Source organism: Cervus canadensis, chromosome 8 (genome assembly GCF_019320065.1).
Source record: "Cervus canadensis isolate Bull #8, Minnesota chromosome 8, ASM1932006v1, whole genome shotgun sequence".
In the NCBI taxonomy this organism is placed as follows: domain Eukaryota; kingdom Metazoa; phylum Chordata; class Mammalia; order Artiodactyla; family Cervidae; genus Cervus; species Cervus canadensis.
The window spans coordinates 54,174,238-54,201,415 of record NC_057393.1 but is presented as its reverse complement, the minus strand read 5'-3'; the positions used below and the strand labels follow the sequence as shown (position 1 = coordinate 54,201,415).

The 27,178-nt window shown below is 46.1% G+C and overlaps 2 protein-coding genes across 2 annotated transcripts in view; both read right to left on the bottom strand.

The window, feature by feature from the left end:
* The window catches only part of LOC122446273 (collectin-46-like), a 114,261-nt gene extending 99,015 nt beyond the window's left edge, over positions 1–15,246 (bottom strand). Inside the window, 3 exon segments of the mRNA XM_043476241.1 lie at positions 13,946–14,034; positions 14,223–14,339; positions 15,132–15,246. Coding sequence (XP_043332176.1) covers positions 13,946–14,034; positions 14,223–14,339; positions 15,132–15,228 — 303 coding nt within the window. The 5' untranslated portion in view covers positions 15,229–15,246.
* Positions 15,247–15,455: 209 nt separating this feature from the next.
* Positions 15,456–20,275, bottom strand: LOC122446801 (collectin-46-like). The gene is made up of 2 exons (XM_043477288.1): positions 20,077–20,275; positions 15,456–15,625 (listed from the first exon to the last, which is right to left on the bottom strand). Exons 1-2 carry the CDS (start codon positions 20,273–20,275, stop codon positions 15,456–15,458), a joined length of 369 nt encoding a protein of 122 aa, XP_043333223.1.
* Positions 20,276–27,178: the final 6,903 nt, after the last annotated feature.

Sequence of the window (27,178 nt, the reverse complement as noted above, 5' to 3'; positions counted from 1 at the left end):
TTCTGGGGTTTGGGGAGAGGTCCAAACAGGGCTCTACCTGGGGGAGGCCTCAATAGAAGGAATTTGAAACTATGGGAGAGAATGAGCTCAAGACTAGAGTGAGTGCAAGGAGAGAAGGGAGCCAGAGCTGAGGCTCCTGCTCCCCTCTGTGGAGTGTCAGGAGAGGAGGAGAGATGAGAGAAAGAGACTGAAGGATAAGAAGAGTGAAGAACAGGGAAACCTGGTGTGCTGCAGTCCATGGGGTCACAAAGAGGCAGACATGGCTGAGCAACTGAACAACAATACTTTCAGACATGGAAGAATCTCAGCTTGCTCCCATGATGTCAGCTGGCGTTGTGAGTGTCTTAACATTTCGAAAATAAGAGGCCCACAGCTCTGGCTTCACTTGGCACCTAGGCTACTAAAGTAGGGTCATGACTACTATGGTTGGGGTGGTGCTGATGTGATTGGAGATCCATGTTGACATTTGCTCATAACTGAAGGTGTAGGAGGGAGAGACCTCTGTGTTCAAGAATGGTTAAAATCCTGCATTTTCTGAAATACTTGCCTCATTCCTCTGCTTTAATCGGACTGTGTCTGCAGAGCCCAAATGACTCTCTTTACTTATTCTCTGTGCTGGAGAGATGCAAACCAGACTCCCATGGCCCGTGGTGCAGGTTGATCTGAGGCTTCTTTCTAGGCTTTGGGTCTCAGCATTTACAGACTTCAGAAATACAGGAGTGTTTTTTCTTCCTAGAGAGTCACAAAGTTCCCCCTTGTCTAGAAATATGCGTGGCTTACATATTGTGATGAGTAGTGATCACCCACAGAGCATCTTCTCAGACTAGAATGACCTCCCATGCATCCCATGGCCATGTTGGGCTATGCAGTTCCAGAGTGAGTTGACTGGATGAGAGGTGGGCATCTGAGATAGGTAGATGCATTTCCACATAGTTTGGAATTGATGTCAAGCAAGAGAGCAAGAGTTTCTGATCTCTATGATCTTGAGACCTGGACACAGAGGAAGTTGCTGTGTAAAGAAGGGAAAGAGGTGAGGATGGGCAGAGAGAGGCAGAAGCCAGAGAGGTAGCACAAGATTGCCTGTGCCCGCCAGTCCTTCTAAAGTCAATTCAGAATTCTCTGTTCTCAGGAAAAAATGCCTTCCTTGGGCTCAACTAGATCCAGTTGTTTGTCTTATATGCGATAAAAACAGGATGCTCTAAACTCCCTTGATAAGAATGACCAGGCATGGCCTTTATACTAAAGAGCTGTTTGCTTATAACTGTTTATATATTGGATACTATCAGAAATTGAGGATATTTTCTGTAACAGGAGAAAGATCTTAGCAGGAGCCTGAACTGTATACACGCTGTTGAGAGGTGTGCCTTTGTTTTCAGACCTGCTGTCCCATATACACGCTGTAGCTGGAAGTGTGTTGGGAAGAGGGGTGGGACTTGGGGGTCTATTCAGCAAGGGCCAGAGAGGTCAGTCCTCCTGGTCCCTGGGAACAAAGGAAAGAGTGGCTGGTTTCCTGTCTGGAGGAGGGGTATTCATCAACCCTTTCCATGAGCCTGTGGTTCCTTCAGGCCTCATTCCAAATTCTGAAGTACAGATGTCGTTTAAATTTTTCTTTGCAGTGTGTTCAGTCACCCGCTTGGGTCTGACTCTTTGCAACCCCATGGCCTGGAGCACACCAGGCCTCCCTGTCCCTCACCATCTCCCGAAATTTCTCCAAATTCAAGTCCATTGCATCAGTGATGCTTTCCAGCCATCTCATCCTCTGACGCCCTCATCTTCTTCTACCCTCAATCTTTCCCAGCATAAGGGACTTATCCATAGAGTCGGCCATTTGCATCAGATGACCAAACTACTGGAATTTCATCATCAGTCCTTCCAATGAGTATTCAGAGTTGATTTCCCTTAGGATTGACTGGTTTGATCTCCTTGCTGTCCAAGTGACTTTCAGGAGTCTTTCTAGCAGCACAGTTTGAAGGCATCAATTCTTTGGCATTCTGCTTCTTTACGGTCCAGCTTTCACAACTGTTCATGACCACTGGGACAACCATAGCCTTGACTATATGGACCTTGTTGGCAGAGTAATGTCTCTGCTTTTCAGCATGCTGTCTTGGTTTGTCGTAGCTTTCCTGCCAAGAAGAAATCGTCTTCTGATTTCATGGCTGCAGTCATCATCTGCAGTGATCCCAAGAAGAGGAAATTTGTCACTACTTCCACATTTCCCCCTTCTATTTGCCATGACGTAATGTGACTGGATGTCATGATTTTAGTTTTTTTTTTCTTTAATATTTAGTTTTTAGCTGGCTCTTTCCCTCTTCCTTGTCTCTCATCAAGAGGCTCTTTAGTTCCTCTTTGCCTTTTGCCCATAGAGTGGTATTATCTGCATATCTGAGGTAGCCATGTTTCTCCCACCTATCTTGATTCCAGCTAGTAACTCATCCAGCCTGACATTTCTCATGGAGTGCTCAGTGTGTGGGTTAAATAAATAGGGGAACAGCAGTTCGCCCTGTTGTGCTCCTTTCTCAATCTTGAACCAGTCAGTTGTTTCACACAGGGTTCTGACTATTGCTTCTTGACCCACGTACAGGTTTCTCAGGAGACATGTAAGATGGTCTGGTATGCTCATCTCTTTAAGAGCTTTGCACAGTTTGTTATGATCCACACAGTCAAAGGCTTTAGCGTAGTCGATGAAATAGAGATAGATGTCTTCCTGGAATGCCCTTGCTTCCTCTACAATCCAGTGAAAGTTGGCAATATGATCTCTGGTTCCTCTTCCTTTTCTAAACCCAGCTTGGATTTCGGGAAGTTCTTGGTTCACACAATGCTAAAGACTGGCATGCAAAATCTTAACCATGATCTTACTAGCATGGGAGATGAGTGCAATTGTCCAACAGTTAGTACATTCTTTACTACTACATTTCTTTGGAATTGGGATGAGGATTGACTTTTTCCAGTTCTGTGGCTATTGCTGGGTCTTCTGGATTTGCTAACATGTTGAATGCAGCACCTTGATGGCATTATCCTTTAGGGTTTTGAATAGCTCTACTGGAACTCTTTGCAGTAGTATGTCAATAAAATCAAGTAAATATATAGAGGCCTATGGTCAAAACTTACAAGCCGCAAGTGTAAGTTCTGGGGTCAGATGGCCTTTTACATGAGTGAGTTGTAGCACCAGTGCTCCTGATCTCAGAGGGAGAGCAGCGAGTGCTTCTGAAGAGATATCTTATTTCCCTTTCCCTGCCCAGGGATGGAACCTGGGTACCCTGGATGAAACCCCAGGAATCCTAGTCAACACACCACCAGGAACTAAAGGCTAGAAGCAAAGTGACTCTGGCTCTTTCCCCTATTTGAAAGCAAGAATGTTTCAAGGAGGCAAAAAGTATAAATAGGTACAAAGTTTATTATTAGAGACACAGCACACTGTATGGCAGAGCACACAGAGAAACAGGTTGTTTATTTAAGACAGAAGCAAAGCAGAAATACGCCCCCAGAGAGAAAGGGTATTGGCATCCTCTCTAATGAGGAGGAGTGCAGTAAGTCAGAGCTAAGCAGAGACACACACCCATGGTGGAGTGAGGATGTCCTGAATGAGGGAGAGGGCAGTAAAAAGTGACATAAATGACTTATGAAAGAGAGTCCTTCAGGGACTTTGTTTACCTTTTTTTACCTTAAATCTTGTTAATTTCTTACAGCTGACTGGGCCATGGACCCTCCCCCAGGTGCCTGTGAAACTGTTTTCTAAGATACATCCCATGTCAGGGTCTTATTGGTGCATGTCCACACTTATTATGGGGTCGGGCCCCTCCCTTTTTGACCCCCAAGAAGCTATCCTGTGCATGTGTAGACAGGGAAGACTTTGTTGAACTCAGGAGTGGGCACCATATCGCTTTGCTTTAGCAAAGCTCAGCTTTTGCCACTAGCTTTGTCCTCAGAGTATCTAGGTGAGAATAAAACTTGAATTTTACTCGAATTGACAAACACCAGTTGTCCAACCCAGAGACACACTATTTCCGAGCTTACTACCTATGCAAGTTCCCTTCATCTCTGTGTCTTGATTTCCATTTCTCTAAAGTGAAAAGTGTTTGACCTAACTATCTCTGAGGCAGAATGAAGATGAACATCCCTTGTAATTCAAGGAAGGAAGAGTTTGGGGGATGAATCTGAACATAGCTGGACACCCTCTCTGCCTGAAACTTCAGAAGGGATAGGACTGTGAATTGTACATTCTCTGATGAGCCATCCACAGTCACATTGTCACGGGAAGAAAGAGATCCTGGGTGGTCAAGGTCAAGGGTGAGGAGATTCTACTGGGTGTAAGGCCACTCAATATGGCCAGAGAAGCTGGTGCTTCCCTCCACTGTGACCTCCAAGCCCCAGGGCTGTAGCATACCTTGGTTAGAGGAGTCTGGGGTTTGGAGAGAGTTCCAAACAGGGCTCTACCTGGGGGAGGCATCAATAGAAGGAATTTGAAACCATGGGAGAGAATAAGCCCATGTCTAGAGGGAGTGCAAGGAGAGAAGAGAGCCATAGCTGAGGATCCTGCTCCCCCTCTGTGGGGTGTCAGGAGAGGAGGAGAGGTGAGAGAAAGAGACTGAAGGATAAGAAGATTGAAGGCAGGAGAGGAAAGGGAAGGAGGAGGCAGTGACCAGTGGGGTCATATATGGCCGATGGTTGGCGGAGATGGAGGGCTAGACATCTATCTTGTTGAGGCAGAGGCGCTGAATTTTTCAACAGGGGAGGCTTGGAGACCTCCGTTTAGCCCTTGCCCCTGGAAAAGCAGGCTGCCCCCTCCTTTCTCTGTGACATGTCTTCCAAGTGTGAAGACAGTTTAGAACTTTATTCTGAGGAAGGAGTTTCATAAGTGGCCTGCCTTCTGGTCTCATCCTGTGGCTCAGTGGGGAAGCCGTGAGCAGCAGAGGTTCACCTTTTTATTGAGATGTTGGCAGTACTCAACCCTGGCATTTCCCCCTTCCTCCCTGGGGGCTCAGAACTCGCAGATCACGAGGTGCGGCTCACTGCATTCTATGTCATTCCAATTGCCATCAGAATAGATCTCAATACAGTTCTCTGGGCCTCCTACTTTGGCCTTATTGTTGGGTTCCCCGCTGGCCCAGTTGGAATAGACCAGTGACTCCCCTGTGGGGTAGGTGAACCTGCCCTCCGTGGTGTTGTCATTCATGCTCAGGTAAGCGTGCTTGTTCTGGACTCTGACCAGCTGTGTCACGGCCTCGTTCTCGGCTGCAGAACGTGGGGAGGCCAGCTGTCCCCTAGCCTCTCTGCAGACTTGCTGGGCATCTGAATATAATTTTACAGCACCTGCCATCTTGAAGATCTTCTCCCCGACAGCCAGGCCAGATGGGAAGAGCGCCGCTAGGGAAAGAAGAAAGTCAGGTTGGGAATGTGGCAGCACCTAGACCTTGTGATCCAACTGGAGTCCCCAGCTCCCACCAGGGTACCAGGACACCAGGTAGAAAAAAGCAAGGCACTTAGCTCCTGAGCACTCGTCATGTACGAGGTGAGGACCCTGGAACTCAGGTGCTTATGCAAGAGGCCTAAAGTCACCCAACTGTAAGATGTAGATGAGGATCAGACCTTGTTGGATGTGACACTAAAGCTCCTATGTGCACTTTCTGTTCCTCCCCGTGATGTTCACCAGAATCCGGGACTTTAATTACTGTGTAAACAGGAAGGACTGTGGCAGGGAAATGACACTTAGAGCCCGGGGCAGCTCCTGAGAGTGGGGAAAACTCCACACAGGCAGCTCACTCTCTCCCATGCATGATGACTGGGCGTGTGGAGCTGTCTGAGCACTTCTGTGCTGTGTGAAGGGGTGAGGAGAAAGGGAGGGCAGGGGTGCATCTGAGAGCAGCCAAGTGCTGACCTCTGCACTGGGGGCAGTCCATTGTTGGCTTCCGTATGCTTGCAGGTGATGCTACAGCCAGTCAGCCTCCCTGGACCACTGGGCAGGGCATGATGCCATCTCATAGTGCTGCTTGGGGGCAGGAGGGCAGGGTGGGATCAGCTTTGGAGAGGGCCCTGTCTGGGCATCAGAAGGCCATGTGTTCATCCCCACACTGGCAATATCAGCCCAGGTGGCAAGGGAAAGTCACTTCCCTTTTCAGAGTCTAATTTCTTATTTCTAAGGTAGAGGTACACTATATAACAACATCCCCTATGTGGTGTTTAAGTATCTCTTTTTGTGCCATCCCATCCATACCACTCTGGCTTCCAGGATCATTCATGGAAATCCTCAGGGCTGCTAAGAGGGCTCACTGGACTGGTTCAAAAACCAGGCAGCATCCTGACCCACTGTCTTTTTCCTCTGAGTAGCTTCAATAAGCAGTTGGAGACCAGATTTTCCACATAGTCAGGGTGGCACCCAGACAGCCCTGGACAAGGTCAGTGCGAGCTCGCGTGCCATGATTGGTTTACATCCCATTCATCTGGGTGATGGGTGTGCATCGGTGTGCATGTGTGTTCATGTATGTAGATGGTGTGGACTGAGTGGTCTTTAGGAACACATGTGTGGCCAGTGCATATGTTGCAGGAAGGGGGACCCCTTCCAGGGCCCGAAACTGGGCTCTTGTCTAACACTCGGAAATGAATTGTCCGAGGAGACACATGCTGACAAAGCAAGAGATTTTATTGGGAAAGGGCACCCGGGTGGAGAGCAGTAGGTAAGGGAACCCAGGAGAACTGCTCTGCCGGTGGCTCGCAGTCTTGGGTTTTATGGTGATGGGATTAGTTTCCGGGTGGTCTTTGGCCAATCATTCTAATTCAGAGTCTTTCCTGGTGGCGCACGCATCGCTCAGCCAAGATGGATGCTAGCAAGAGGGATTCTGGGAAGTGGACGGACAGGTAGTGTCTCCTCTCGATCTTTCCCGAACTCTTCCGGCTGGTGGTGGCCTATTAGTTCCGTATTCCTTATCAGGATCTCCTGCCATAAAACAACTCATGCAAATGGTTACTATGGTGCCTGGCCAGGGTGGGCGGTTTCAATCAGTGTGCTTCCCCTAACAACTCCCCCCTGAGAGACTTCATACTCAAGATGCTTCTTGGGAATTGGGGCGGAGGTCTCTTTCTTCTGTAACTTCTTCCTGCTGTGCCTGGGCGTAGGCCTGCCTAGCAGAGCAGAAGTCTCTCTATACCTGACCTAAGTTGGGGTGTTTTATATCTGAAACCAGCTTTTACTCTTGTAATAACAGCAACTTAGTTTGGAACTGTCAGCGCCTCTCAGAGGTAAAATAGACAGGGGCCAAACAGACCTAAAAGGATGGTCATCACTGGTCCCCAGAAACAGGAGGCACTGCTGGGATGATTGGCTGGTGGTCAAGCAACAGAGCTGTGTTCTAAGAATCTTATGTTTAGTCTGAAGTTACCATCTTCCACCTGGGTGGGGGCTCTAGTTCTGTAGAAGAACTCAAAAGACATTGTTATGCATATTTTTTTTTTTTTTTTGAGTAGGAACCAGGACCCATCTCAAGGCTGTACCACCATTTGATTGTTTCCCCTCTGTTTCTGTATTTTTTCTTTCTCTGATTGGCAATTGTTTGAATCTACCCTTTGGAACTCAGGGAAGGTCAAGGAGGCTGAATAAAGCCTATATTTTACAGTACAGCAGATCTGTACTCCAGAGTCGCCACCCCTCAGAGTCCTGTTCAGTTTTATTTAGGGAACAGGGCAACTATGACTGTGATAACTTTTTGTCAAAATGGGGCATAGGACCGCCTCAGCTTGGAGAAGAGACACTGAATTGGAAGTATTCCTGAGTTCCAAGTCTTAGATCTGAGCCTTGTATGATTAAAATCTCAATCCCTTGGTCTGCCATTTTGTTGTAACATACCCAGTTAGTAGTAGCTAGAGAAGGGATAACTGGAGTTTTAATAGACAAAGTAAATCTCTTTCTTTTAGAAGAATAGACCTGAAATCCAGTCTGGACCTGGCACTTCAGGGAGACTTGTAGCCAGGTGGCCAGTTGCCTAGTTTTATAAAAAGTAAGGTAGAAGTTACTAGCTTCCAGCAGACATTGTTTTGAGAATGGTGGCATCTAAGCCTGACACGACTCAGAAAACTCAAGTGTTTAGCAATACAATGTCTAATCTGAAATTACACCCATAGTAACACCTGGTTATTTCCCAGGATGTCTGAACCATAACTGAGTACTCTATTTTGACTTTTAATTATAAAATTTTTTCTTTAATAGCCAAAGCAGATGGCACCATTAATGATGTTAGTGTTTCTCTAGGTATGAGAAGATGCAAGAATTGGGACTCATAAAATCTCTTGAAAAGATCTAACTATCTGAAGGCCTGTTCTGCCAGTTTTTCCCAGAGCACGGAACACCTCATTCTTGATCTTCACCCTGAACTCCTTTCAGGGCCGTTGGAAGTCAGCAGTTGCAGTGGCCATGATAGAATCGCTGTAGATGTAGATGGCAAGTGTCAATCTTCAGTTGGCAAAGCCCCTTTTTGCTCACAAACTTGACCACGACTTTGAGGGGGGCATTTCATGACCATTTTATCCCATGGTGCTGAGAATGTCCATTCTCAGGTTTGGCAAAGATTTTGTCGACCGGCCTCTCAATGTGCTGTTACTGGATTAGGCCATAAAACAGTATCTAAAATTCTCTGGACCACCTGTCTTACTAGCCTCTTGGTCCAGGAAAACATTCCCTCTTGTTGCTTTTTCTCATATCTAGAGTTACACTGTCATCATCATCGATTTCATAAGGAACTATATATTATTCTATCAGAGGCCTCAGTCACACATTTGGCACTGTAAGAAATAGCAATTCTGTAAAACAGGTGAAATACAAAGAACGTAGCCAGCAGTATTAGTAAAGTCACAAGTAAGACCTAAGAGCTTCTACTAGATATAGCCCAGTATATCCCAGGTCATCTGACTTAGTCTGCTCTGTACGAATCTTTATCTTTCAGGGAAATTATACATTGGCACCACCATCTATAAGGCACACAGCCCAGTTTTCTAGTGTTACTAGACTGATTATCTTTAGTATGATTTAATTGTCTTTAACATAGAGGAGACTTTAAACCTAAATTACCATAGCCTAGTGTTATCTATATAAATCTATCTCATAATTGTGGGAGATTTCTTTTTCTTTTGCTAAAACCTTTTTTGTTGCTCTGATTGAGCTTGAGGAATAGGAAAAGGCTCAAATTTATAGCCAGAGTCAGAGTAGGCATTATTAATTGGCCCAGTGAGGGGATCCCGTCTGGTAGTATCATAGTAACCTGAATATGACTATAATTTTTCCAAGTAAATTTCCTCAGGGCCAACCAGTTAGAGTCTTGTAGTAGAGAAATTTACCAAGGTAACCCAGAGCTAGACACAGATAATTGGCCACAAACCCAACAATTGGATTGATTTTTAAAACTAGCATAGTATCAGGCCTATGATAGAAAAGCATTTGATTTATATACAAAGGTCTAAGAAGTCAAGAGAACACTATAAACGATCATACGAATCAGGTCCGGTATCTTGGACAAGCTGTCTACCTCTGATGTTGTTGTCTTCTCATCCTGGTGTACTGTAGTTTTTCTTGTTTGAGCATCATTTTAAGGTGAGATCAGGTCAGCTGTCTTCTCTATAGACCAATCCAGTGTAGGGGCCTTTGGAAATGGGAATTAATCTAAGAGTTAATTTCCCTTCAGTTTTATTGTGTATGAGCTAGTTAAGAGTACCTGATAAAAAGTCTTTCCATCCAGGTTGGAGACAGTCTCTTAAATTATGTCTTTTTTCAGTCCTGGTTGCAGGTCATGAGGCATCTGATCTTCGTCCAAAGATAGATTACTGAGACAAGCTTCAGAAACAAACTTTTACATTAATATCACATAACAGAATTGATCATAGACTTTTTATTTTGCTGAAACACTTATAGGATCTCAGACTGAACTTTTAATATAAAACAGGACTGGGAAACTCACACCAAAGGCTTATCACAGATTTTGCCTAACAAATCTAGGTGAACTCTTTTCTTTTAAGGTCTCAAAAATTCCTTGAGATTTTTGTACCTGTTAGTGAGATAACCTTTTTAGCTCATTTGATAAACTTACTGGGAACTTAAGAGTTTTAAATTTCTGGAGGAGTCAGATAGAGAGAAAATACAATTGTCTTGTTTATAATGTGTAATTTTACCAAATTATTTTTATAATTAGTTTAAGAGGAAGGTTTTTTCTATTCCCGGAAAACACACAATTTAAACCTGTAATTTCTCAGATAGAAACCATAAAAGTTATAAGCATATTCGCTGGTTCATTCAGTCCTTTGTTAACTTGTGAAGTCATCAGGTTTTTCATCAGAATACCAAGACATATCAAAATGTTAAGAACTCTATATAATTTCTAGGATATCTGTATTAGTAACTTTTTATACATTATAACATGAGCGGAGTTATTACTCATTTGATAATCTTTTTCATGTAATTTAGCCAACCAAATAAACAGTTTAATATCTCTCTTTGGGATGTTTCAGGGGCCCTCTGAAACACCCCAAAGTTAGCTAGATGTCAAAGAAACTTCAAAAGAATTCGATTTAGGAAGTTTTATCAAAAAGATCAATTAAAAGCTTTAGAACATTTGGTCAGATTCAGTCAATGTTGATGGGTGTATCATTTAGCTTGTTGATATGTCACAATGGGCGCAAATACCAAGGCTCAAGGTCTAGTGAAAGTCAGCTCCGCCATCTTGGACCTAATTAGCTCTAACCAGTTTTCTTATGTCCGTGTCATTTTTAACAAAATCTATTTATTTAACTAATTGTAATCTAATTTTAGAAAATCTTGATCATGCATAACTCTTTTTAGTATTTTTTTTACTTTTTTTTTTTACTGAAAGCACACTTTCTGCTTTCCTTTAGCAACCAAGAGCTAACTTTTATATTAGCATTTTATAGATTGGTGAGCATAAATACCAGTGATAATTTCTAAAACCCTTGCTTTTTTAAAACATTTTAGGATGGCATCAAACATTATTTATTTATAGTCTCAAATCTCTTTAGTTTTTCTGTAAAAGGAAATCAGTGTTTAGTAGTAAATGTTTCAAAATCTTATTTCATTTGGAAATGACCTAATTATTTAATAGACTTTCAATACTTAGTTTAGCACAACCCTTAGAAATTCAAGTTACGCCAATCTGGGGAGACTATTGTAGACATATATTTTTAAAGAATAATTATTCTTAATAGAGTTTATATATAAACTCATACCTCATTTACATTTTTTAGAAGTTTTTTCACTCGAGGTAATTTCTTTGTTGACAAACTTATAATAGGTATAATATTTAACTTATATTAAACCTAGGTACAATGAAAATATTCTACTTGATGTTAATTACTCTAAGACATGTCTATATTAGATAGGTCAACAAAAAACATTAATATCAGGTATTTAATACTGAATATTTCCCAGTTCACCTGAACCTGGAACTTATTGTTTAATTTAGAATTATTTGATTTGTAAGCGCTTACCTTTTTTAAGCCAATTAAATAGAGCTCATTTACAAATTAACCTAAAAATATTACCCAGAGACAAAAACATACCAAGACATATTTAGACAGACACACTGTAAGATCTCGCTTCATTTTCTAAGTTTGGCCATGAATTAGATATTACAATATAAAATTTACTAGTTTATAAAATAAGCTGAAATAAATAACATTTTTAAAGGCTTTTTTCTTTTCTTTTTTTCAGTCTCAGGAGTTAGAGATGGTCTAGATAAGTGTTCCTGAGAGCCCTGGTCTCAAGGCACAGGGAAAGAAAATCAAGCTCTAACAAAATGGTGGCAGGTCTAAATGGTAGCCAAACAAAGCAAAATGGCCATCACAAATCACAACACAGAACAGAGTTAAAACACACACATATAAACCTGGCAGTCCTCATCAGACACTCTCTTAAATACAAGAATACAGTCTTTCAGAAAACCTTTTATAGAGACACAAAACTTCAGATGTCTTCAAAGATTTCAAAAGGAGGAAAGGAAGCCAGGTTGAAAGAAGGGGGAGGAGGCGGGAAAGGGGGGGCAAAAGGGTGGCCTTACAGACGTCTCCTGCCACCTGCAGACACCCAGGCATTACGGGACTTTTCCCTGGGCTTCCAGAAAAGGGAGGACTGGAACTCGGCCCTACCAGAAACCAGACCAGAAAATTCGAGTTCTCTGCCAAGAGGAGGTGATCAGTCTCCAATCCTCAGCTCAAGCTGAGGCCCTTCGACCAGATTCCTGCGTCCAGGACCGGGGGACTAGAAAAACGGGAAGGATAGGAAGGGCTAAGGAGAGGAAAGAGAGAGGGAAGGGGAGGGAGGTCAATAAAGTCTCTTGTTCCTTACCGGTCGGGGCACTCTGGCCAGTTGTCTGCATCAGAAGGAGACCAGGGACAAAAGGGTCCCAGTTGCGGCCGCTGGGTCTGGTCCATTGGCAGGCAAGCTGGCCCCTGAGTACCCCGAGTGGTCAGGATGTCCGTCTCAGCGAAGAAGATGTCCCTTCGTGGTTGCCATTTGTTGCAGGAAGGGGGACCCCTTCCAGGGCCCGAAACTGGGCTCTTGTCTAACACTCGGAAATGAATTGTCCGAGGAGACACATGCTGACAAAACAAGAGATTTTATTGGGAAAGGGCACCTGGGTGGAGAGCAGTAGGTAAGGGAACCCAGGAGAACTGCTCTACCGCGTGGCTCACAGTCTTGGGTTTTATGGTGATGGGATTAGTTTCCGGGTGGTCTTTGGCCAATCATTCTAATTCAGAGTCTTTCCTGGTGGCGCACGCATCGCTCAGCCAAGATGGATGCTAGCGAGAGGGATTCTGGGAAGTGGACGGACAGGTAGTGTCTCCTCTCGATCTTTCCCGATCTTTCCCGAACTCTTCCGGCTGGTGGTGGCCTATTAGTTCCGTATTCCTTATCAGGATCTCCTGCCATAAAACAACTCATGCAAATGGTTACTATGGTGCCTGGCCAGGGTGGGCAGTTTCAATCAGTGTGCTTCCCCTAACACATATGCCGAAGTTCTGCTTTGTTTGTATCAGTCTGCATATGAGGGAGTAAATAGGTGTGCAGATATGATTGTGCAAGGAGGAAGACATGAACTGCTGGAAATGCTCATCCCTCTACTTCAATACTTAGTTGGCTTGAGTCCATAGGAGCCAACCCTATGTCTCACCAGATCAGACCTTTTTACACCCGGCACCTTCAGAAAACTCTGTTTTCAATCACTGAGGTTTCATGAATAATGTGGATTCAAAGCTGACTTCGGAGAAAGCAGAGAAGGAGAAGGTGCAGTTGGTGGAGAGTCCCAAAGGCACAGGGAACTCAGGTGTGTGCTCCAGGAGACCTCGGCCTGTTTAGGATCCAGGCTTAGGGAATAATCTCTGCTTTAAATACTTAAGCAGATGCAGGGAGAGTGCAGCACTGGCCAGATCCTGGAGGCAGACTGCCCCTGCCAGACTCAGAACATTTTTAGGGTGAGATACTCGGTGGCCACACACCAAGGTCAGGTCCTCAGAGCCTTGAACCCCACAGGCAGCATCCCACCCCTGCCCTCAGGACCAGTCCTGGATTCTCTGCTGCCCTGGGCTGTGCGGCTGCTTCTCTGTGCACTTGTACACCCGGCCCCACAGAGGGAAGAAATGCATCCCACATTGGGTGACCCCTTGTCTGTCATAGGAACCCGCCCAGGGTAGGCTGTGGTGAACGTCTGCTGAGCTGGTGACATGGACCGCATTCTCCTCCTTGTCCCGTGTGTCTACTTGAGCTCCTGGAGCACGTGGGGCATGGCTCTGTCCCGGCCCTGTCCTTAGCCCCGCTCCTGCCCCAGGTCTAGGTCCAGTCCCAATCATGGTCCCAGAAAGTCCAATTTAGACCCAGCCCAGCAAAGTCCAAGCCAAGCCCAGACTCAGTCTGAGGTCCACCATCGGTGCCAGCTCAGGGTCAGGTCCAGGAGCTCACCTTTCCTATACTGGGAGACAGTATTCCGGAGGCGTTGTACGCTACTTCTCCCTCTAAGTTTGTTATCCGCTGCCTCAGAGTATTAACTTCTGCAGGAGAGAGAGGCCAAGTGAAGACAGATCCAGCACTGCCTGAGGTCACTCAGAGCCCAGGCCTCAGGGAAGGGTGACGCATCTTGGGGGAGGGATAAAGACGTGGGATGCATGAGAGGAGGTGCTGGACTGAACAGGGCCTGCTGGCCCCTCCACACCCACTAGAGCCCCCAGAGCTTTCTTACCTGAAAATGCACTCTCCCCCTTTGCTCCTTTTTCTCCAGGATCACCTCTGTCCCCTTTTAGTCCTGGGGGGCCCATGGCACCTGAAGGTCCCTGTGGACCGATGGCTCCAACAGGCCCTGGGATCAGAAAATGACGTTTGTGCTGAAGTTTCGGCACCACTTTCCAGCACACCTTTTTTTTCTTTCCAAACCTCCCCCAGTACATGGACTGTCATATCCCCGGCAGTATGCCCTCCCCCTGTACAAATGTCCATCTGTGCCTGCAACCACTCCTTGCATTCTCTCTATACACTGACTGTCCCAAAACCCAACAACCAGCCTTCCCTGGATACAGACATACCCTGCTGCTCAAACCATCCTCTCCCTGGAGACAGTTCCTAGAACCCAACACTGGCTCTCATCCTGGAATGCCAGCTCTGACCTGGTGGCTGGTGGGGGTGGGCAAGGGGAATATGAGCCCAGCCCCGTGTCCATTGCTGACTTGCCGCACGAGCACCTCCAGGGGCTCCAGGCTCACTGGGGACTCCTCTCTCTCCTTTGAGCCCTGCGGGGCCTGGGGAGCCTGCATGCCTGGGGCACGCAGTCCTCCTGCAGAGGGAAAACACTGGAGAAACACGGCTGAGAGTGCGCTCAGCAGGTCCCATTTCCTAGCAGTGCAGCTTGTCACGCACAGCTCCAGGTGAGAGAGCGACCTGGGAGACTGCTCCTGACCACTTGGTCTCCTCTGGGAACGGCATTGGGGAAATTCAGTCAGTGTGGGAATGTGGGTGGAGAGGGCCAGGCCAGGCTGACCAGGCGCAGAGATTCCAGGCTTTTCCAGGCACTGTGCACATACCATGGTCCCCACCAGGGCTGCCCATGTCACCCCACCCATCTCCCTCCCTCACCCACCACACACCACCCTCCTACCTTTGGGCCCAGTCTCTCCTTTGGGGCCTGGTGTGCCCAGAGGTCCCATGCTCCCCTGCCTCTCTGAGGGGCCCTCTCTCCCAGCTGGACCAGGCATGCCTGGAGGCCCTGGGGAAACGGACCAGCCCCGTTAGTGACACTGAATCTCCTTGGACGTGGGAATGCATAAAAGATGGGGCTGTAATAGACATCAGACAGGCAGCCTCCTCCTAAAGATGTTGCCCCTAGGAAGCTCCAGCCATCTCTGAAATAACCTCGTGCCACCTTGAGAATTACCTTCTTCCTCTTCCTGGGGTGGAATCTGTGCATGCCCACTGCCGTGTCCTAGCAGCAGCACGCCACCTGCAGACACCGGCATTCCACACCCAGCTGCTCACCAGGTGGTCCAGGGTCTCCCTTTGGTCCGGGTTCTCCAGCAGAGCCATTGTCCCCTTTCGGCCCAATGGGGCCAGCTGGTCCTGGCCTCCCTGCTCGTCCTGCAGGTCCTGGTGAACCTGTGGCAGCAAGAGATGGACATAAAGCTGACCCTGGCCCAGAAAGAGCCAGCTACCTGCAGAGTCAGGGCTCTCACGTTCTTTCAGGGTTCTGTAGGGTGGAGACACTCCCCCTCCAGGTGACTGGTCCGTGGAGATCTAGGAAATCTGTGTCTACATCTCCATTTTACAGGTGAAGAAACAGGCTTGCAGAGTTGGAGGCAGATCCAAACCTAGACCCACCTGACTTTGCATACAATGCATCTGCCCCTGCCCCAAGGCCACGGTATTTATGGCAGTTAAGTCTGTCAGCTTTTACCCTTGACCATGGACTCCCTGCCCTCCCCCCTTCCCAGAACCAAAGTTTTTGTCAGAAATGACACCTGACACTTAGCACCAGAGAAATAGAAATCAAAAGCACAATGAGCTCTCACCTCACTGTCAGAATGGCTACTATCAGACAGCAAATAAAAAGTGTTGGAGAAAGTAGAGAAAAGGGAAACTTTGTGAAGCAGGGATGTAAATCAGTACAGCCACTATGGAGAACAGTATGGAGGTTTCTCAGAAAGTTAAAAATAAAGCTACGATGTAATCCATCAATTCCACTTCTGAGTATTTAACTAAAGAAAATGAAAACACTAACCTGAAAAGATATATGTACCCCCAAGTTAATTGCAGCATCATTTATGGTAGCCCAGACATGGATGAAGCCTAGAGCCCAAGTATCTGTGGATGGAAGAATGGATGTAGAAAATGCAGGGTGCATATACAATGGAACATTATTCAGGCATAAAAGGGAATGGAATCTTGCTATTTGCAGCAGCATTGGTGAACCTTGAAGGCACTAGCTTAGTGGAATAAGTCACAGAGAAGGGCAGTACTATATGATCTCACTTATATGTGAAATCTAAGTAAACAAATGAACAAAAACAACATACTCACAGACACAGAGAACAGATCTATGGTGGCTAAAGGTGGGGTTGAGAAGTGAGCAGAATGGATAGAATTCGTCAAAAGGTACAAGTGTCCAGTTAAAAAAAAATTGAGTCCTAGGAATATGATGTACAGCAGAGTTACTATACTTAGTAATTCTGGGTTGCATGCTTGAACATTGCTGAGCAAGCAGATCTTAAAAGTTCTCATTACACACAAATTGTAACTATGTGTGTTGATGACTCATTGTGACAATCATTTCACAATATATGCAAATATGAATTCATTATGATATACATCTGAATCTAATATATTATAGATCAGCTCTATTTTAATATAAAGAAGAGAAAAAACTATGTAACATGCTTTTAAAATTATGAAAGATAGGTGAAATTATTGTGCATTATTAAGTGATAAAGTAAGTTATAAACACTCTAATTAATATGATTCGGTTTCTTCAATGTGTCCATGCATGTGTCAGGCATGTGCACATGTAATATATACTGTAAATAACGCAAGAACAGCATATACAAAGGTGTTAACAGTTGTTCTTTCTAAGGGGCACAATTCAGGCAATTTTAATTTTCTTCTCTTTGTATTTTGACCACGTACTAATTTGTTTTGGAAAAATGACCAAACATTTTAAAAAATCACAGTACCTTAAGAAGGTTGCTTAAGTCGGAAATTATAAGAGGTTTGCCTTCAATGACTAAAGGGAGAAATGCCTATTGATTCAAGAATTATACACTCAATTCTGTGAGTTTGGTTCTTCTTTTTTCATTGAGATGAAATTCACATAATATAAAAATAATCTTTTATTTTTATTGTGATGTGTAGCTTTCAGGATCTCAGTTCCCCAGTCAGGGATTGAACCTGAGGCCTGGCAGTGAGAACACCAAATCCTAACCACTGGACCTCCAGGAATTTCCTATAATTAATCATGTAAAGTATACAATTCAGTGGCATTTAGAACATTGACATAATTGTACAACTTCCACTTCTCTTTAGTTCAAGACTGTTTCATTAATCCCAAAGAAAACCTCATACCCATTTACCACTCCCTCCCTGCCTCCTCCAAGGCCCTGGCTATCTCTAGGCCGCTGCCTGTCTCTCTTAACTATTCTGTATATTTTATATAAATACATACAATATATGACCCTTTGTGTCTGCCTTTTTAAACTAGCAGTGACATTCTTGAGGATCATCCAATTTGTAGCACATCTCAGTACTTCATTCCTTTCTATGGCTGAGAAATGTTTTATAGCATGAATATAACACATTTTCTTTATTCGTTCACTGTGGATAAATGTTGATAGACACTTGAGTTGTTTCCATCTCTTAACTGTTGTGAGGAAAGCATTCATGTGCAAAAAGACAGCAAAAGGAATCTGTCAGTTACTACTAATTTGTGCATTCACTTATTTGTTCATTTCCTCATTTCATTTCTCTGTTCACTGAGAAGCTCTCTGTAAACATAGCTTTCTGCCTGGCACTGAGCAGGATATAAATGTTAGCACCAGGGCCTGGTCTGCAAGGAATTTGTCACTGAATTTTAACTGAGAGGCACAGGTAATGAGTGAAGAAAACAGCTTAGGAGATGTCCCTCATCCCATCCCAGCACCCCAAACCATGGACACACATGTACTCATAGGAAACAGGACTTCGAGACTGAAGAGGATTCAGAGACCTGGAGAGGAGAGATGACATTTCAGATCTGTAAACCATTCCCAGGGGTAAGAAGGGCCAGGCTTGCCTGGGCTAAGAATGTGCAGGTGGTGGGAGACTGGTGTAGTTGATGGGTGGTGAGAGCCTCTGTGCTGGACATTGTGTCCTGCTCTTAGTTCCAATCCTCGCTAAGCAAGCAATGGGAGCCGGAGGATGGGCTCCACATCCCAGACCCCCTGGTGCACTGTGCTCAGGCAGAGACACCTGGTCCCTGACTGAGCCTCCCCTGGGCTCCCACCAGGCTGGGGAGGGCAGCAGGTACCTTGGAAGCAAGTCACTCCTTAGAAGGGAGCATTAGAGGTTGCCCATCCTTTGCACAAACCATGGAGTCGATGAGAGCAGGGGGTAGAGGAAGGGATACTTTCCAATTCAAGGCCCCTAGGGGAGCTAGAGAGAGCTGGCACCTTGAATACCACCCCTCCTCTGAGATCACTTCTAGGTGACCTTCTCAAGCCACAACCCATTCATGTTGGAAGCTACTTTCTTTCTAAAAGACAGACAGATACTTGTCTCTTACCCTACAAATCCTGGGGATGTTATGTATTCTTCTCAGCTTTAATGTTCATTTCTTTCCTCTCCAATCAAAGCACAAACTCCAGGAAGATAAAAGACCTCAGTTGATCCCTCCATAGCCCTGGCCCAGGGCCATGGTGGTCCCCTCGTCCTTGTTGCTGGTTCATAAGTTCTCACTTCTTGCCAGTAAAAACCAGATCTTCTCCTGTGGGGCAGTGTTTCCAGAAAATTCCCTTAACAATACATTTGGAAACCTCAGGAGAATTCAGCTGGTTGGGACAGCAGAAGAATAAAACTTGATCTTGAAGACCCAACAAAGAAATGAAGCCTTGGCTCAATTCTTTGTCACTGTGTGGTCGATATTATTCCCATCTACAGATGATTAAACAGAAACTTACAACACTGTCATCAGTTCAAAAATATTTAACATTCTGCAGAGGCAACATTTAATAAGAATGATCAACAGTTAAGTTTTGGAGTATGCGTGCTCAGTCGCATCTGACCCTTTGTGGATTGTAGCCAGACAGATTCCTCTGTCCATGATATTCTCCAGGCAATAATAGAGTTGCCATTTTCTATCCAGGCGATTGTCCCAACCGTGGGATCAAACCCACACCTCCTATGTCTCCTACGTGAGTGTACTAAGTCACTTCAGTCGTGTGCAACCCAGAGCCCGCCAGGCTCCTCTGTCCATGGGATTCTCCAAACAAGAATACAGAAGAGGGTGCTATGCCCTCCTCCAGGGGATCTTTCTGACCCAGGGATTGAAACTGCATCTCTTACATCTCCTTCATTGGCAGGCAGATTTTTTACCACTAACACCACTTGGTGAGCCCAATGAGTTCTGGAGCTGCTGCCGCTGCTGTTGCTGCTAAGTCACTTCAGTTGTGTTCGACTCTGTGCGACCCCATAGATGGAAGCCCACCAGGCTCCGCCGTCCCTGGGATTCTCCAGGCAAGAACACTGGGGTGGGTTGCCATTGCCTTCTCCAGAGTTCTGGAGTAGGGGACTCCAAACACCAGTCATTCACTCACTGTTTGTACACTCTTGGAGTGGTAAGGGTCAGAAGATCCTAGAGGAGGAATCAGGGCAGGTGGTTATGGAGCTGGGGGCTTGGGCAAGCCAGTGTTTGCCAACCAGTAAAGCCATGTTTTAGGTGGACTGAAGATCTGGCGGAAACCTCCACCGTTGGGAAAACCATCTTCAAGGTTTCCACAGCAGAAGATTCAGAGTTTGGGGGTTGGTTACTATTCCAGTGCCCACCCCTTCCCATCAGGGCAAGCACATGGTCCCAGCTCTACCTGGATCCCCCTTCTCTCCCTGGGGACCTTCTCTCCCATCTTGTCCATCATGACCAGGCAAGCCACCCTCTGGGGGGCTAAACACAACCAGGGTACAGGCGTTGGCCAGTGTTTTCCGGGAATAGATCTCCATTTCTGCTCCCAGGGATCTCCAGGGCTGTGTGAGCAGAAGCAGCATGGAGGGCTTGAGGAGAAGCATGTCCTAGGCAGAGGAACAGAAAGAGGGCATGCTCTTGGTCCAAGGACGAGGACTAGGGCTGGCCCAGCTCCTGGAGGTCAGGAGAAGCCCTTCCCCCATCTCCTCTCCCATCCTCTGGGGCCAAGAATAGTAGGGCTCCAAAAGCAGTTTAGGGAAAGTTAGGATAAGGTCTGGCTAGGGAGGACATGAGTGAACCAGCTGGACCTCTGAGCCGGTCTGCCAGCAGCATGAATCTACTCTCAGATGCTCTGTGTCGTCCCTTTCAGGGCTTTGCATCCTTGCCTGGGACACTGTGGTCAGGATGTAGAATTCCTCACTGAGGCCATTGCCACACCAGGAGGGACTCTCTGAGGGCCCTCGGGTGGACCCTTCCCTCTCTGGGCCTGTTTATCCCTTTTTATACCAGGAGGTTGGTAGCTTTACCTCTTACAAGGCTGGCTTGTTTCCTCTCACTTGCTGCTCTGCATAGAATAGTACTGGAGTCTGCAGTGCTATCTGAAAAAAAAGCCAGAGTCCTAATGCCTGGTGAGGTCTGTCCTGAGCACAGAATGGCGCATGACTGCTTATTTGCCAGGATTGGTCATTCCTGGGCTCCACCAGGAAAGTTCTTGGCACACCTAGAGTCCTGCCCAGACCTCCTGAGAGGACCTGGACAGGGGCCTCATGGACGAGAGGACATTAGAGATGGGTGCCATCAGGGGGAAGCTGGCTTCAGAGGAGGAAAGCCGATGTCCAGTAGAGCTTCCAGTCACCATCAGAAAGCGACTCAGGAGCTAAGTGAGATCACGGTGGGTGCAGGACTTGGGTCACTCCCAGTGTTGGGCTTCTTTCCTTTCTCAGAGAGAAACTGTAAAGTTTTGAGCATGGAAAAGAATCATGGGAGTTGCAGAGACCTGGAAGAAAGCCTGAGGGACCTGTGCAAAGGACCGAGGGTTACCAAGCAGGCTGATGGGAGGGGAGGGGTTTCCTGACCAGAGAAGTGCCTCCTTCCAAGAGGAAGATGAATTGCATTTACCCTGGGGACTTTCAGACAATGGCTGATATCAGAGATCTGGTTGGATGTCACATCCAACTCTCCCCCTCTCTCTGTCCTGGAAACACATCTCCCACCAAACCAAGGGAGTAGAGTGAAGAGCACCCCTTATTACCCACATTTTCTCCCACCACCAGCATTGAACCTCCTAGAGTGGAAGATCTACACACACCCTGCCTTCTTCAACCATCCACATAGGCAGGAAGATATTCACCAGACATTGGAAACAAATTAAGAGGCAAGGACAGAGATACTCACAGTTGCTTCCTGTAAGGGTACAGAACATACAGGTAAGTTAGAGTTCCTGGGTGAGAACTGGCTCTTTATACCTGCCCTGTAACTTGATCCTCAGCCCCAGTTTCCTGAGAATTCTCTTCAGGAAGTAGGGTAATTTACTTATTATTGACTCACTCAATTTCACCCCCAGCTGAACCCAGGTGTCCACCTGGCCTCTGGACACCTGCCACTAATATTGATAGGACTAAACCCACCTTAGAGATCAAAGAGCACCCTCAGCCCAGGATGTCATGCGTACCTCACTGCAGCCCTGTGAGTAAATTGGCAGCATCAGGGTCTGTATTTCATGACGTCCAGGGATCCAAGGTCCAGAGAAGAACAGCAAGTTGCACAATGATCTACAACTCTTGCAAAAGCAGCCTGCCTCTGCAGAGTCCAAGAAACACCACCTGCTGTGACCACTTCTCTTCCACCTTCATCTCAACATTACTGCTCAGACACTAGGAAAGAGCTGGGAGCTGCTTGGCCAATCTGAGCAGAAGTGGGGCAGGTGAAGGGGTGCTGAGGCAACAGCCTGTGGGAGACAGTGTCTGTGGGAGCTGCCATCTGGCAGGGGTCACTCTTTTGCTTTCTGCTGTAGCTCTAGGACAACTCTCCACTTGCCTCAAGATGACTTTCTATGCTCTCTGTTCATCCCCTGCCCAACCCTCCTTCACTCACATGACTATCCAATTCTCTTCATTACAGGGCTTACTGGTAACTGCCTACATACTTCCTGCCCCAGACACTGGTTTCCCTGGTAACTGATGAGCAAAGTGCCATCACCTTCCTGTTAGACTGGTGGGTTCCTCCCTCAAGCAGTGAAAATTGCATCCATGTCCTACCTGCTCTCTGATGAACATGGTTGTGCTAAGACCCTTCTTTTTGGACATGTAAGATTCCTTATCTAATAAGCCATGGACGTCTTTGTCCCTGTCTCCCAGCTCTTGCTTTGATCTCAAAGCTGGGCATCAACACGTGTGCACACCTGCAGGGTGCAGCCCAACAACTGGTGAGTCAGCCAGAAGGCTGCAGGTAATCCCGTGAGTGCCAAGATGTTGGAGAATGAGGACAGGGAAGGGAGAGTTGTGGGGATCATCCCGTGGTGTCATTCCCCTAGCATGTGGGTTCCTGTGAGAGATAGCTTTCTCTTCCATTAAGCTGGTGACATCCTGCTAACCTCAGAGGTTCTTCCCAGTATAAAAGTAGCAGCCTGGGCTTGTGCTTCACCTGACTGCCTGGGGAGGTCTTGTGATACTGGCAAAACATAAGAGCCTTTCTGGTTTTATTGTTTCATACAAAATACAAACGTACCCCTGACCCACCACCCCTAAACAATTACAGGCTTTAGGGACACTAACTGGGACAAGCTTGTGAATTGGCCACGGTTGGTTACCCTGAAGGGTTTGGTTGGAACCTGTGGCAATGGCGAAATAAAAAGAGTGCCCTCTGGGCTTCTGGTCCCAAGTGTGGGAGGGGGCAGAGCAGGGATATAGTGTCAAGGAACAATGCTCTATGCAGCCTACATGCTTTACAACAGTAAAGCTGTTTACTAAGTCGAAGCTGTTACAGTGGGCCTACTCAAGTTGCTGAGCAATTCAAAAAAACACTGCTTTAGTGGCCATGAAGTTCAGGAATGAGCTGATAAAAATGCCATACCCTGGCGTTTCCACCTGTCCTACAGCCCTACTGCTGCTGGGCTAATAGAAGGATGAGTGGACTAAGTAAGCAACAATGACAGAGGAAACCCACTGTCTCAACCTGTGAACCAAGAGGTTAGCTTAAGTCTCAGAACTTGTCATTAAATATTCCAGGAGCTGTCAGCACAGGGCATATCTACATCGTGTTAACCCAGAGGCAAACTAGTCAATATCACTGGTGTTCAACTGTTGACCACCCAAGTATCATTGCCAGCTAAGGATCAGGAGAATAACTCACTTTTGCCCTTGCCACAGGATCTACCCCTAGGGGAGCATACTGTAAGTGGCCCTGGGACTAAAACTGGCAGGAAAGTCCCAGGTGTTTGGGGTTTGCTGCCCTGTGGGGATTAAGACTAGAAAGGAACTTACAGATTTCATCTGGACCCAGATAAGAAGACTAAGAAATTAATCAAGGCCCCCTACTAAAGAAAGGCACCATTATATTAACCTTGTGTTCTATTACACCCCCTCCAGTGTCTGACACTGGCTGAAGAGGACAGAGGTTGGACAGCATAACGGTACTGCTGCTGCTGCTGCTGCTAAGTCGCTTCAGTCGTGTTCAACTCTGTGCGACCCCATAGATGGCAGCCCACCAGGCTCCCCCATCCCTGGGATTCTCCAGGCAAGCACACTGGAATGGGTTGCCATTTCCTTCTCCAGTGCATAAAAGTGAAAATTGAAAATGCAGATGCTCAGTCGTGTCCCACTCTTAGCGACCCCATGGACTGCAGCCTACCAGGCTCCTCTGTCCATGGGATTTTCCAGGCAAGAGTATTGGAGTGGGGTGCCATTGCCTTCTCCGTAATGGTACTGCAGCCCAGGACAAAAATCATAGTCAAGGGTGTTAATATGTCACAGTGCTGTTACTGCTCGTATTTTGCTTAATGGAAATGATCTTCCCTGCATTGAGCCTGTTAGACACCTTATATTTGATGTCTAGTCTGAGTGGAGGGATCTGTCTGCAGATAGAGCAACAATGATGACCTCAGTCCAAAATGAACCTGATGGCTGGGTCTATAGCAATATGCTACTGTTGTCCTCAGGAATTCCATGAAAAATTGACCTGATAAATGCCTGTCTCCAAAGGTTGCCTACCTTTTGGACTCAGTATTCAGTAGCTGTGGTTGTCTGTGTTGCATTTGTGGTATCTGTTTGTGGTACACCTCTATATACCTGAGGGCAGGAATATTGTGGAAGAGGGGTGGACCAAAATATTAAGGGGTATGCAGGTTGTGTAAGGATGGACTGTATGGTCAGCCCATTCAAGATGGCTGTTCTCTTGCTCTTTCTACACTTCCCTGCTTGACCAGCCCCTGCTCCACTCACAGGACTATCCAGTCCTCTTAAATATAGGGCTTAATTAGTAACCACCTACATGCTGGCTGCTGCCCTAGCTGCAGGTTTCCCTGGTAACAGATACACCAACTGACATCAATTCCCCCAGTAAATCATAGGGAGACACTTTGACATTTATCCCCAGTGTCAAAAATTGCTGCCATTTCCTATCTGCTATAAACAGTGGCATGTCACTCTAGGAGTTTCTGTTTCAAACATGTAAGATGCCCTGTCCAATAACCATTGATGTCTTTGTTGCTGTCTCTCCCTCTTACTTCAGTCTTAAGGCAGGGCATCTGCAAAGCACAAAGGCCTGTGAGGTCCATTGCCGGGGTCCAGCCTCGGCAGGATCCAGGGGGCACCCTCAGGATGAACGGCGTCGGTGAGAGAGAGAAGACACCTGAGGCCCGCCTTGATAGGGCCAAGTCTCCGAGGGAGAGAGAGAGAAAGAGAGAGAGAGAGAGTGAATGATCAGATGGGGTTGTTTGCAGGGTCTTGCAGAATCTGGCAATGCTTTATTTTTTACCATAGCTTTTATACCCTAAGTTAGTACATTTCTAAGAGGAAGATAGTTTAACATTACGTCAGCTTGTCCTTCACAAAACCAGGGTGTTTTCTGCATACTCCTCTGTTTATGAGGGTCTTGTACATTATCTTCTGGCCTTGGGGCCTATTAACATTTTATGCAGGTCAGGTGAATGTAAACCTATTTTCTGTTTCTATGGTGACCTTAACTGAAAGGTAGCAGTCTCATAGGGCAACAGTACAGAGTAGAAGTATAACCTTGTTAACACAAAAATTAATCCTTCTGCAGAAGTTGTCAGTTGCATTTATCTAAGAAGTTTACCCCACACAGACTCTGCGGCTTCGGTGAGGCAGCTTCTGCCTAGCACTCCTGGCTGACAATTAACAACCATCTCATTGTTACCAAACTAGGGTGGTATTTCTCTAGGCTCTTATTTCTCCAGATCTTTAGCTATATTAACAATGGTTTCTATATCACAACCTTAGCACATTAAAAGCAAAAACACAGCAAGCAAAACACAGCAAGCAAACGTCAACCCAATAACCACCTTTAGAATAATTTTTCTTATGTTTTCTAATAGGACTTCCTCACTCCCTGAAGGGCTCTATGTCTACTAGGGCCTTTATATGATCAGATTCTTTATGCTATTTTATGATTAGGGTATTATGAGCAATCATGCATATTAGTACGAAGGGCATAAATGCATTTGCCAGATAAACTAAAATACCAGCAAAGGAGTTTAAATTAAAACACTCCTTTTACCCTGGATAATCTCATAAAATACCACCACCTGGGAAACTTATTGATTAAAGTTCTAAATTGATTCTTATTTGGGAAGAGATGGGGGAAGGCCTGCCTGTGTCACAGAAATTAGGGAATAGTCTATTGAGGCGGGCATCAGAAAGACAGATATCATCTTTAAGGTGAGCACCGGGGGCAGCTTTTCGAAATCCCTGAAAACCTGATCCGCCTTGCCTGTCAGGCTTTCTCCTCGTGACCTTGTCACGGGTGGGATCTCATGAGCTGGCCTTTTCGAAACCCCTGAAAACCTGATCCGCCTTCCCCTTCAGGTTTTCTCCCTCATGGCCTTGTCATGGGTGGGATCTCGTGTGCTGGCTCCCGGCAGTCCATCCCAACAGCAGTGGGCAGGTTGCTTTGGTTTTGGTCTCTGGGAACTGTCAGGGGAGGTCTGGTATTGAGGCCTTCTGCCAGAGCATTCACAGACCCACTTCTGCTGAGCTCTTTGATTCTAAAACCATAACAAGGGAAGGAAAAAGGAGACATGGACATCAGAAGTAAGATTCTGCTGTTTCCCCCTGAACTGTAAAGCAGAGGGCAATGTCTCTGAGGCCAATCTTGGGGGTTCAATTTATACTTTCATCTCGTCCTTGCAACTACATGCAAATTCAGAGCAACTGTTCACACCAGGCTAGGAGTGGCTTCTCCGTTGGTTGGCTAGAATGGAGGGCTCCTCATATAGTATTGCTTATCTTGTCCTTTCGTTTCCTTAAAGTTGACATCTTAGTATTTCCCATTTTTTGATTCTTAGGGGAAATAGTAATCTGCCTTCGTTTCACTACCCAGAGTACTCAAGTCCTCAGGTATACAGGCATTCCTTAAAACCTTTCCCCCTCTGCTAAGAGCTGGGATCCAAATGAAAAATCACCTTCTCTGGCTCAGATGCCTTTCCTGGTTTAGGCATGGATTGAAATTCATGTCTTCAGTGAATTCATGCCTTCAGTGGGCACGTGCCCACTTGATATGACTATAAGCTCATCTCTTATGTACAGATGTTCAGAAATAAACAGTCATGATGTCCCGAAGAAACGCACCTCAGTTAGAATCACCACTCTTTCTTCAGGCTGTATTGGGAGAGACACTTTTCTGTTGAGGCTGAATTTCCATTCCTTCCATGCAGAACAGAAGAACACAGGGTCTTGCAAGCCAGTTGAAGCAGAATCATAGGTTTTGGATACAAATGACTCTTTCAGAGACTCAGATATACCCCCAAACCACTGTCTTCCTACGTTTTG

Coding starts and splice junctions, on each gene's coding strand:
- LOC122446801 (XM_043477288.1), bottom strand. CDS start 20,275: ATGCTTCTCCTCAAGCCCTCCATGCTGCTTCTGCTCACACAGCCCTGG. Junction 15,626..20,076: donor GGGAGAGAAGGGGGATCCAG/GTAGAGCTGGGA, acceptor TTGCTGCCACAG/GTTCACCAGGACCTGCAGGA.